Raw genomic sequence first — 12,170 nt, 5'->3', positions numbered from 1 at the left:
TCCCTGAGACCATGCCCATACCTTCCTACTTCTCCATCAGTCTGATGAGGGATTGGGATTAGATGACCTCAATTGTCTTTTCCATCTATGTCAATCCAATTCCTATTTAAAGACTTCCTTAATTTTATTCTATACTTATACGTGGTTTCTCCTGATAGAAAACAAGCTTCTTGGGGGCAGGGACAGTTTCATTTTTGTCATTTTACTCTAAGGTCTAGCACATGATAGCTGCTAAATAAATGGTTCTGGATTGATTGCGGCACCTTTCCTTTGCCTTCTTCCCATACTACTTCCATTCCCAGGGATTGTTCATGCCTTTGAATTGCTACAGCCCTTACTGTCTATACCACTCATCTGGCCCCTGTCTCTTAAAACTAATCATATTTTTGCATGTTTATGACTTGTCTCCCCACCTAGAATATGAGATCCTCTATTATGTGGCAGAGACAACATATTAGAATTCTGCCTATCTCCCATAGTGCCTAGCATAGGCACTCTAGAGATGGCATGTACATTGGCTAAATGTTTCTCGGGGGTGTGAGCTTTGTGGTGGTTTATGATAGACTGATTAACTACTCAATTTACCTTCTCCCCTACAAGTGGCAGAGGTCAGCACTTAGTATTTTCTCTGGAAATCACAACAGCAGCTGTTGTTTTGGGGTGGGAGAGAGATGGAAGGTTTGAGATGCAAGGCCTATACCCAGTTCCTGCATCCCTTCTTTGAGGGTGAATCTGAATAAATGTCCCTGTAGTTTCTCTCTAGTTCCATCTCTCTCCCCCCACCACCCCTCTGCCCTTCTCTTTCCTCCTTTCTCTCTCTTTTGTTCCCGTTACTCCTCCTGCTCATCTTCTTCTTCTCCTCCTCCTCCTTCTCTTTTGCCTCCTCCTCCTTTTTTCCTCCTCCTCTTTCTCTCTTTATCGTCTCTTCCCCCTTACCCCACCTCACTCTTCTCTCCTCTGATCAGTTTCAACATTGACCAGCGGGGGTGGGGGGTGGGGGGCACCTCCCAGCAAAGCCAGGAGACACAGAGGGGAGAGGCCAGGATCATGGGTGAGTTCAGGCTTAATATCTTTGTAGCCATATTGCAAGAGGGCAGGCCTAAGACGGTGCCTTACACTTAATCTCTCTCTTTTATTGCTTTTTCTCTTGTATGATTTAACTTTCTGCCAGGTATCAGGCTATATAAATAAAAACTTTTATTTCAGATTAGTGCTGGCTGGGGTATACTCAAGAGCAGGTTTCATGGAGCACCAGCTGGGGAGCTGACTGAAAAGAGGAGCTGGGAATCTGGGATGGGATCTCATTAGGTTTCGCATTCAAAGCAGCTTAGAGACATTAGCTAATTATACCCCTTGATGCCCATTTTTCAGGCAGTAGAGACAGAGGCCTCTTCCTCAGCTCCTTGGCTTGGGGAAGAATGAGAAGGATGTCTTTGATGCATCTACCAGTCAGGGCATCTTAGATCCCAGGTCTAGGGTTCTAGAACTGAGAGACACCATGAAATCTCTGGAGGTCCAGTGGTCTGGGAGGAGGCTGAAGGAGGGAGGGAAGATTTGAACCCAGGTCTTCCTGACTTCAAGTCCCACAAGCTATTTCCTATTCCAGGCTGGGAAACTGAGGTTTCCCATGTCTCTCCATAAAGTCTTTTCTCTGAAGATCTCAGTGCATTTAAATATCTAGTGGTTAAGAAATTTTCTAGAAAGGGAAAAACTTTATAGACAAGGAATACAATGCCTAGGAAGGAATGCCAACGAAACCCAGGTCACAGAGGGTGGAGCCAGGCATAACCCACAAACACCAATGCCCAGTTCAAAGTTTATTCTATGGGACTTTTTGGCTCTAGCTCCTTCCAGCTTTGATCCATTGTAACAATTGCTACCAGAATCTGCTCCCTTCATCACACCTTTAATCCTATCCCTTCCTTGATCAAAAACTCTTTTCAGTAAACCAGGCCTCCTAGAACCTGGCCCTGTTTCACCTGTCCAGTTTTAGATCCTAACATGGAGTTAGGGTAATTCACCAGATTGGGAGTCTGAATCTTGGTTCAAATCCAATCCCTATCATTTGCTTTCTGTGTAACTTTGGGCAAGAAGCTTAACCTTTCTGGGCTGCATTGTCTGCCTGTATCAAATAAAGGGGTTGGATTAGTTGACCCCAGTGGTCCCTTCCATTTCAAAATCTATGACTTGATAAGGGTGAACTCTTGCTCCAGTCAGCCTAATCTCCTCTTTGTGGCAGGAATGCTGGGCAGGCTTAAGGGGCTCCTAGAAATTGACTGTGATGTTCAGATACCACGGACAGCGGCTTATGAATGAGATTTTTCAGGCAGTTATGCTTTTCTCTGGGTTTTCATCTTTTAAGGGGAAGAAAAATGCAAAACAGCTTAATCACTGGTGGCTTTGATGTATTCTGCATGATTGTCTACCATGATAGCTGCCCCCCACCAGGCTGTACCCAGGGGCACTGATTAAGTTATTGGCATATGTAGTGGCATGTTGGTCTGTGAGTCTGTGCTTGTCAATTCACATTCCAGGCTCAGCCTTCTCCTTCTTGTGCTTGATTTGTTTGCAAGGAATTTGATTCTTAGGGAGTGGTGGTAGGAAAGTCCAGTGGTGAGGACAGATTGAGACAGTGTGGTACAGGGAAGGAAAATAATACTGCCCTGTTAGCTCTGACCCAAGGCTCCAGGACACTCTGCTTCAGAGTCTGGTTTCTTGGGACCAGGTCCAAGTGGAAAGTGTGTGAAATTTGGGGTCAGAGAAACTGAATTAAAATCTCATACTTACTACCTACATGACCTTGGGTAAGTCATTCATCTCTCTCAGTCCCATTTTTCTTATTTGTAAAACTAGGGGGTTAGAGTAGATGATTTTAAAGATCCTTTCCAACTTTAAATCTATGATTCTATAATCCCTTAATTAATAGGCCAGGGATGATCACTCAAAGAGGCCACCCTCTTTCAACTAGAGTCAAGGGTTTGTGGTCTTAGCCGGCGATGTTCTTTTTTAGAATCAAAGATTTATAGATTTAGAACTGGAAAGGACCTTTGAGGCCACCTCGTCCAATCCCTTGCACACCTATTTTACAGTCAAGGAAAGTGAGGTCCAGAAAAGTTAGGAGATTTGACAGAGGTCAAACCTCAGAAAGTGGTGTTGTTGAGATGGGAACTCAGGTCCTTTAAAATCAAATCCAGTGTTCTTTTTACTATCCTTTTACATCTTAGTTTCCCTGTTTGGAACATGAAGATATTCATGCTTGACATGGGAAATGGTTAGACTAAGTCTGCTTAGAAATTCCTGTGGCTTAGGTTGTTGAGGGTGCTAGGACATATTGCACTGACGTATCTGTAAAAATATGGCATCCCTCCAGTAGAATCTAAGCACTCCAGTGGCAGGACTGTTCTTCTTTTTGTCTTTGAATTTCTTGCCCCTACTCTTCCACCTAGTAGGTGCTTAATAAATTCTTTTTGAACTTAATTAAAATGCCATCCAAGTCCAACTTGATTTCTTAGGGCTACAGATAAGCAATCTGTACAGAATTAGCTATGCTAAATTACTAAAGAAAGCTTCTTGATGACAGGGCTTGCTTCCCTGATCTCATCTTTTTTTGTGTCCCTACCACTTAGTAGCTAGGTGGAACAGTGGATAGATTGTCAGGACTAGAGTCAGGAAGACCTGAGTTCAAATATGACCTAAGACACTTAGCAGCTGTGCAACCCTGGGCAAGTCACTTAACCCTTTATTTGGCCTCAGTTTCCTCAGCTATAGAATGAACTGGAGAAAGAAATGGCAAACCACTCCAGTATCTTTTCCAAGAAAACCCCAAATACAGTCATGAAGAGTCAGAGAAGACTGAATGACTGAACAACAGCACTTAGCACTTAGTTCATAATAGGCACTAAATACTGTGGTAAACTGAGTTGACTAAAGGAGGACCCTGAGTTGAATCCAGGGCCATGTTGGATCTGAATCTAGATGGAAAGAGGAAGAGGAATTAGGGAAGGAATGTTCTAAAGATGGTAGGGATGCTGGGAAATCCTTCCTGGGGCAATAGAGTCTTTGCCTGGATCAAGGAAGAGGGGTAGGGGAAATAATTCTTTCCTGTTGACTCTGACCAAAGGCTCTAGGACACTCTGTTTTGGAGCCTGGATTCTTAGGGACAAGTCCAAGCTACTCTTAATTCGGTTTCCATTCTTAATGCCAAGTGTGGTTCCCATACCTCAGTCATGACTGTTTATGTAGTTATGCCTGAAGAGGCTGGCAAAATGCTAGGTCTGGTCAAGAAGTGCAAGGAAATGAAATGTTCATTTATACCAGCCATTGTCTATAAATACAGGCGGTTATTATTATCACTGTTATTACTTTGAGCCAGAGGAGCTAATCATCACTATGAGACTGTGACATCCCAGACTTGTTTTCAAAAGAACATTGATAAGCTGAAAAACAACTATAGGGTACAGTGACCAAGATGGTGAAGGGCTTCAAAATCATGCCATAGTGACATGAGGTGACACATAGATGTACTACAGGACTTGGAGAAAGGAAGACCTGAGTTCAAATCCTGCCTCAGATACTTCTTAGCTATGTGACTTTATTATTATTATTAGTTTTTGTTTTTTGTTTACAGGGCAATGAGGGTTAAGTGACTTGCCCAGGGTCACACAGCTAGTAAGTGTCAAGTGTCTGAGACTGGCTTTGAACTCAAGTCCTCCTGAATCCAGGGCCAGTGTGCCACCTAGCTGCCCCTGTGACTTTAAACAAGTCACTTCTCCTCTCTTTGCCTCAATTTCCTCATCTGTAAAATGAGGACAATAATAGCACCTATCTCATAGGCTCATTGAGAAGATCCAATGAGATAACATATAATAAAGTGCTTTGCTTTGCCTACCTTAAAGGTGTCTATAAATGCTAGATATTACTACATGTCATGTGAAAAGATGGCAGAAACCTTAGACATCATCCAGTCAAATCCCCTTATTTTACAAATGAGGAAACTGAGGTCTGCCTTGGTTCATCTGGAATCCCAGCTTCTCTTTTAATTGCCTCGGTTTGGCCTTGGAGAAATGGAAGCTTCCAGCTCATGGTGGAGACAGGGGCCAGCTGCTAGCAAAATGGTGGGATCTGAGCCAGGTCCCTCCCATGGAAAATCACCTTGTCATCCCTCAGTCTCAGTTTGGCTGTGACAGGCAGAGAACAAAATGATGGAAATAGGGCCATAACTTACCTGATAAAACTGTGAAGCTGGCTTTTTGTACTTGGCAAAACAGAAGGGTCATTAGTAAAGGGAAGACCTGCTCATTGGAGGATATAAATCCCACCTGCTGCTGGGGCCCCAGTGGGGGATGGAACAACAGAGTGGCGCAGGAGGTTAAACCTGTTCAAATCATAAAGCCAGAGAAGCTCGGGGCTCAAAGGGAGTTCAGAGGTCACCTATTCCAAGCCGTGCCAGAAGGATGATCTGCCTCTACAGCTTTGTCTGAAGCTCTCCAGCGATGGGAACCCACCATGCTCTTTCAAGTCAGATTCTCCCCACCCCTACCCCCCAACGATTCTGAGCAGCTCTATTCGTTGAAATGATTTCCCTTCTATTCAGCTGAAATCTGCTTCTCTGCCTCCCCTGACTGCAGCTATTCCTGCCCCCTGGGATAAAGCAGAGCGATTTCTCCCCTCTTCTACATGAGAACTCTTCGTGTATATAAGGCAGCTATTGTGCCCCGCTTTTGTCGGGGGTCGCTTCATGCTTGGTTCATGGTTGCTTCACGTGGGGCTCATGAACTTAAAAACAAACCTAACATTTTGATAACTACATTTCAGTGTAATTGGCTTCCTTTGAGGGCAGCTAGGGGGAATACTGCAAAGAGTGCTGGTCCTGGAGTCAGGAAGGTCTAATTAAATATGGCCTCAGACAATTACTAGCTTTGTGACCTTGGGCAAGTCACTTAACCTCTGCTTGCCTCAGTTTCCTCATCTGTAAAAATTGGTATAATAATAGTACCTATCTTATAGGGATGATCAAATGAGATAATAATTATAAAGTGCTTAACACAATGCCCGGCACATAGTAAGTCAGATATAAATGCTAGATATTATCATTATCCTATATATTTTATATGATGCATTTAAAAAACATTATTCTGAGAAGGGGTCGGTAGCCTTCTTCAGACTGCCCAAGAGGTCTGTGACATAAAAATGGTTTGAACCAATTCTTGCATGGAATTATTTCCAGCTCCATGAACATCCTGGTCATCTTCATCTGGCTGGGCTCATTTGTCAATGTCCTTTCTCAAATATGGTATTCTAAAATCCCATAGTCCATATGTGGCCCAACCACGGCAGAACATGACAGAACAATGATTTCCCTTGTCCAGGACAATATTATTTGATGAATGTAGCCTTGGCTGATGTTAGCTTTTGTGGATGATGAACCTGCCACCTTGTTGACTCATCCCATTGAAGCTGCAGCCCACTAGTGTCACCAGGTCACAAAAACTGTCATTTCACCATACATGACCCTCGACATTATTCAGTGGATGTGCCACTCGATCCACTGTATTCACAAAATTGTTTCTTTGATTATCCCTGTTTGATTTTTTCTTACCAGATTTTGTCTACAATTCTAACACTTTGAGAACTTTTTCTATTTTGACTTTATCATCTACCTCTTATCTTCCAGCTTTGGGCCAGCAACAAATTTGATACACGTATCACCGATACCTTCCTTGAAGCCACTGATAAAAATGTCGAATGAGACCAAACTGAGAACAGAGCCAAACTAGAGACCTCCCTTAAGAGTGATTCTAGTTCATTCATCAACACTGTTTGGGTCTGCCTTTGGACATATTTGTAATACAGTTAATTATAATATCTTCCAATTTACAAAATCTAGGGGTTGGTGTGTCATGTGGGTCCTTTGTTCTTGAACCTTATTCTAAGGTTCTGGTCTGTTTTGTACCACCATATATGAGGAAGAACAAGAAGACCAGTTTGGCTGAACCATGGTGAAATGGTCTTCCCCATACATGGTGTACATCTTCCATCTCCATGCCTTTGCACAAATTGTTCTCTTAGGCTGAAATACACTCCCTCCTCACCCCTGCCTTGAAGAATCCCGAGTTTCCTTCAAAACTCAGCTCAATGGCTTCTCCTGATCCCTTCAGCTAATGGTGACTCTCCATCCTCTAAAATGGCCTTGCATTTATTTTGTCCATTCTGTAGCTCTTTATATATGTATGCGTTGTTTCCTTTACTAGAATGTAAGCTCCTTGAAGGCAACAATGATTCCATTTTTATCTTTGTATTTACAGTGCCTGGTATGATACTTTGTGCATGGTAGGGGCCTTACTAAATCCTTGTTGATTGACTGACATGGTGAAAATGTCTTCAGAGGTTGATGACAGAAGGAAGAAGACAGCTCAACTATCCATAGAATGTCTATAGTTCACAAAGTGAGGTCACTTCTCTTCTGTATGGAGTTTAATTGTAGGCACCATATTTTAGGAGAGATGTTCAAGTTGACACTTGCCCAGAAAATGATGACCAGGATGGTAGGGGGTTTTGAAAGCATACTATACAGGGATAAGTTGAAGGAATTCTTGGAGGTTTATCCAAAGGAAGTAAAGATTTAGTGGGGATATGATTGAAGTCTTTAAATATTCAAGAAATTGCCTTGTACAATACTCCTACTTGGTTTCAGAAGGCAGAGAACTAAAACCAGGGAGGCAGATTTTAGGTCAATATTTTTTAAAAAAAAATTTCCTAACAATGAGAGACTAACTCAAAATGGAAAGAACTGCTTGGGAGGTTGGGGGCTTTCTGTCCCTGGAAGTATTCCAAAGGAGGCCAGGGGACTGTTGGGGATGCCTTAGAAGACAGTCCTGTTTCTTGGTAGGCTTGGACTATGTGGCCTCTGAGATCTCTGCCAACCCTAAAGTTCTGATATTCTAGATTGTGTCCTCTGCAAAAGGGACAGTCAGTCCACCATCCGGACATGCCACAGACATGGTCTAGGTGAGTCAGGAACTGGGATTCGGAGACATGAAGAACTGTTTTGTTCATGTTATTCCTACACTGGCCAAGAAAGGAGATATTGAACCCAAACACCAACTCCCTCCTGTTTTCCTGGATGCTTCACTCCCCATCTTAGAATTAGAATGAGGCAGCCCAGGACCCGAGGAGCAAGGTCAGATGCCATGGGTCTAAGAAGCACATTCTCTATGAAATATCTATGGCTCAGTTCTATGCCAGGCATGATGAGTGAAACAAGATAAAGAGAGGACATGAACTCTGTTTTCAAGGAATAGACAGTTTGATTGGAGAGGCAGAACTATAGATTGTAGATCATTCACATGATGAGGGAGGCAGAATGATACATTGGGTGGAGAGCTGGCTTTGAAGACTTAGGATCAAGATCAAGACCTCTCTTTATTGGCTGTGTGACCCTTAACCTCTCAGTGCTCTAGGCCAGTGGTATCAAACTCAAATAGAAAAGAGGGGCAAGAATCCATGCATAAAGATTCCTGCCCTTTGAAGTTTTTTGTTTTGTTTTTTAATTTTAGTTTTAGTTTTTGTTTTTTGCCAGGCAATGAGGGTTAAGTGACTTGCCCAGGGTTATACAGCTAATAAGTGTCAAGTGTCTGAGGCTGGATCTGAACTCAGGTATTCCAGAATCCAGAGCTAGTGATTTATCCACTGCACCACCTAGCTGCCCCGCTTCACAATTTTAAGATGTGGTATTATCTAGGTTTTATTTTTAATTTTTAAAAATATTTCCCAATTTCATTTTAATTTAGTTGGGGCAGCACTCAGTAGTGTTGTGGGCTTGTGGCAAGGGGAGGGTATTTGACACCTCATTCTAGGCAACTCTAAGAATATAAACTGCAAAAAAATCACTCATCTTCTTGGATAGAAGGAGTTTCCTCACCCGGGAATTTCCTTAAACCAATGAAATTAGCGATTTGGTCTGTATCCCTATTATTGTTCAGTCATTTCCCATTCTTTGTGATCTCATTGGGTGTTTTCTTGCAAAAATACTGGAGTAGTTTCCCATTTCTTTCTCCAGTTCATTTTACAGATGAGGAAACTGAGGCAAAGAGGGTTCAGACTTACCCAGGGTTATAAAGCTAATAAGTGTCTGAGGTCAGATTTGAACTCATGAAGATGAGTCTTCCTGCTTCCAAGCCTACTTCAACCCCTGGCTGCTCCTTTGTATTCTTATCAAATTCTGAATGGTTTGGCATTGCCTGTCCCTGTGAGAGTAGGGCTGAGAAAGAAGAAACCAGTGTAGGCTGGAATAATTAGATGAGCTGAGGACTAGACATGATGGATGGGAAAAATTAGAAGAATCCTTTATACAAAGGGCTTCCCTTGGCTAGATTCAGGAGTGGGGGGGGGGGGTCTGGGATTCCTGGGATTAACTTTAACAGTCAGACCCTCATATGCCCTAAATTTCAGCATCATCACAATCTGCCAGCAATTCTATGGTTTGGATAAAAGTACAGAAGCCTGGTATAGGAAAAAAAAAAGCACTGACTCTGGATCTTACCTTTGATCCAAACCCTGTGTGACCTTGGGGATATCACTTAAACTCTCTGGGCTTCGGTTTCCGTGTCTGTAAAATGCGTGGACTGCACTGGATAGCCTCTAAGGCCTTTCCCAACTCTAAACCTATGACTCTAAGCTCTTTGACTCTCCAGTGTGTGTTACAGTGCTGAGCATATAGTAGGCACTTAATAAATGCTTGTTGAATTAATGAAGGTCTCTTGATCCAGTCTGGGACAAGACTTGGAACCAGTGTTCAGCACAGCGCCTGGCATTCAGTAAGTACTTAATAAATTTCTATTGACTATTTTTCACTCCTGTGGCTAACTCACCCAGCCACTGGTCCTCTCTACCCATCAGGTTGACCTGCAAATCCCTGGCTATGGAGACAAGACATAGGATGATCTCTGTTGTATAAACCCAGGCAAGCAAAGGAGGAAAACGGCCCAGAGCTTTTGATAAATCCTATGATTTTTCTTTCTGACACTGCTAACACATCATCAGTGTCATGATGCTTTCTCCCCAGCTGCATGCAGTTCCCTGCCCTCCCTCTCCCCCATTCCATGCAGCACTTCCTTCCATTCCAGCCACATGTCACCTTGCCCTGGGCAGCTCTTAGCTTTGTAATTTAGGAAAACAAAAAGGATTTGCTTCCTCCTTCAGTCCCTCAATGTCCCCTACCAGCTGGGGCTGGGGCCTGGGTCTTCCCCATTTCTGCTTCAATATCTCCACTCCCATGACTCCCTCCAGCCCCCTAGTGAGGACCCAGAGATTCCTCAAACAGCCTTTGATCCTTCACCAGGATGGCTGGTGCCTCGGAGGGGATTCAGAGGCACCAGGCACTCAGAAAAATTAGCATTGATGTTTTCTACACAAGGCAGGGAAACATTTGTCCTAGTCCTGGGGGAAAATGCAAAGTCCCTGAGGATAGGGGATGTTTTCATTTTTTAAAATGTTGCTTTTTGTTTTTACACAATCATTTCCTAGTATATTCTTCCCTTCTGCCCTACCCAGAGTCAGCAACTCTAACAGGGGAAGGCAGTTCATCAAAGGTACCCTATTCATTAGGCAAGTCTTCCAATATATGCAGAGGGTTCCACACCCATAATCTCTCACCTTTGCAAAGGAGAAAGAGAATTGCATTTTGCTATCTCTTCTTCTGGGGCAAGCTTGGTCTTTCTAATTACACAGCGTTCAGTTTTGATTTTTCTTTTGTTCTTTCCAGTGATGTTGTTGTAGTCAGCATGTATATTGTTTTAACTGGTTTTGCTTTTGTCTTTTTATCTAAAGGAGGCATTTTAATAAATGTTTGTTGAACCAAACCAGAATTTCAACTCCAAAGCCCAACTATGCCAGTCCCCAACAGGTATAGACAGATTGAGGCATGAGGAAACCCTCATGTTTCAGACTCCACGGACCCCAAAAGACTTGAGACAGATTCCCTCTTCCACCTTCAGGTTTCTTAGAGGGTAGGATGATGTAGGAACAACCAGCGACCTGTGCCCTGGAAATCAACACCGGGCATGGTATTCTTAGGCACTTGCCGGGTATTTTGATGTGGGGGTGCTAGTGGAGGGGAAGGAGGGAGATAGTCATCTCCCAGCTTTCAAAAGTGTTCCTTGTGTCTGGCATCAAAGGAAATAACCCAGCTTTCTTGGTAGAATCCATCAAATACTGTCATGGAACAAATGGATGAGTGGACAATGAAGGAGGGATGCACTGATTAGGGTGGGGAGGCTACAGAGCTCAGTACCTTTACTGGGTGGTGAAAGACAGATACAATTAGACATCTAGCATCATCTGTCTCCTTGTGCCTGGAAAACATGCCTATAATCTCTCTTCAGGCTATAGTTCTTGGTAGTCTTCCCAGCTCAAAAACTCTCTCACACTTGAAGAAAACCAGACCAATTGATCATCTCAATTGATACACAGAGTGATTTCACCAGGCTCTGGGATTCTACTTCCCAGAAGCTTTGCTTCAGTTGGCCACCATTTTGTCATCCCCACTCCTTTTCCCTAGCTGTTGCATCCTCTCAAGGACCACCTTGTTCTGGTTATTCATCCTTGTTGGGGTCATATATACTCATATATACCCTAGACTAAGGGTGTACTTGTAGATATTTAACAATAGGCTCTCCAAAAACGGATGCAAGATGCACTTTGAATTTTAATCTATATTACCAGCATTATTTCCATCATTTTCTTACTCTAGACAGTCAACAAAACTTGTAGTGTTTGCACATTTCTGAGATGTAAATGCTCACACTGAAATTTTAACAATTGGCTTTCCCTGTAAGAGCTGACTCTAGCACTGCCCCCCCCCAGTCCCCCCGGATAGCAATGCCACAGTGTCTGCTCTCTACCGAGGGCTATCTCAACCCATTTCTGCTCAGAGCTCAAGCCAAGTGGAGTCAGAAAAACTATAGTTTTCCAACACCCCAGATTATTTTACCAGTAAAATGGAGGAGTTCCTCCCCATAAATGCAGTCTTACCTGAGACAATGGTATAGCCAATTCCTCGAGGCCGGCCCTTATCTTGGTCAATTGCTGTGATCATGCGCACTGTTGTACCCTGCCAGAGACAAAAACAGAGGCTGTGAGTACCACTGCTGGGGTTTCATGCCCCTCTCTTG

General features: G+C 43.3%; 1 protein-coding gene across 1 annotated transcript in view; it reads right to left on the bottom strand.

Moving 5' to 3' along the window:
• The window catches only part of CDH23 (cadherin related 23), a 623,958-nt gene that overhangs the window by 316,302 nt on the left and 295,486 nt on the right, over positions 1 to 12,170 (bottom strand). Inside the window, exon 9 of the mRNA XM_043983602.1 lies at positions 12,031 to 12,109. Coding sequence (XP_043839537.1) covers positions 12,031 to 12,109 — 79 coding nt within the window. The remainder of the gene's footprint in view (positions 1 to 12,030; positions 12,110 to 12,170) is intronic.

This window comes from Dromiciops gliroides, chromosome 2, assembly GCF_019393635.1.
Source record: "Dromiciops gliroides isolate mDroGli1 chromosome 2, mDroGli1.pri, whole genome shotgun sequence".
Classification (NCBI taxonomy): Eukaryota; Metazoa; Chordata; class Mammalia; order Microbiotheria; family Microbiotheriidae; genus Dromiciops; species Dromiciops gliroides.
Note: the sequence above shows the minus strand (reverse complement) of the source record. Positions and strands in the feature narration are given on the sequence as shown.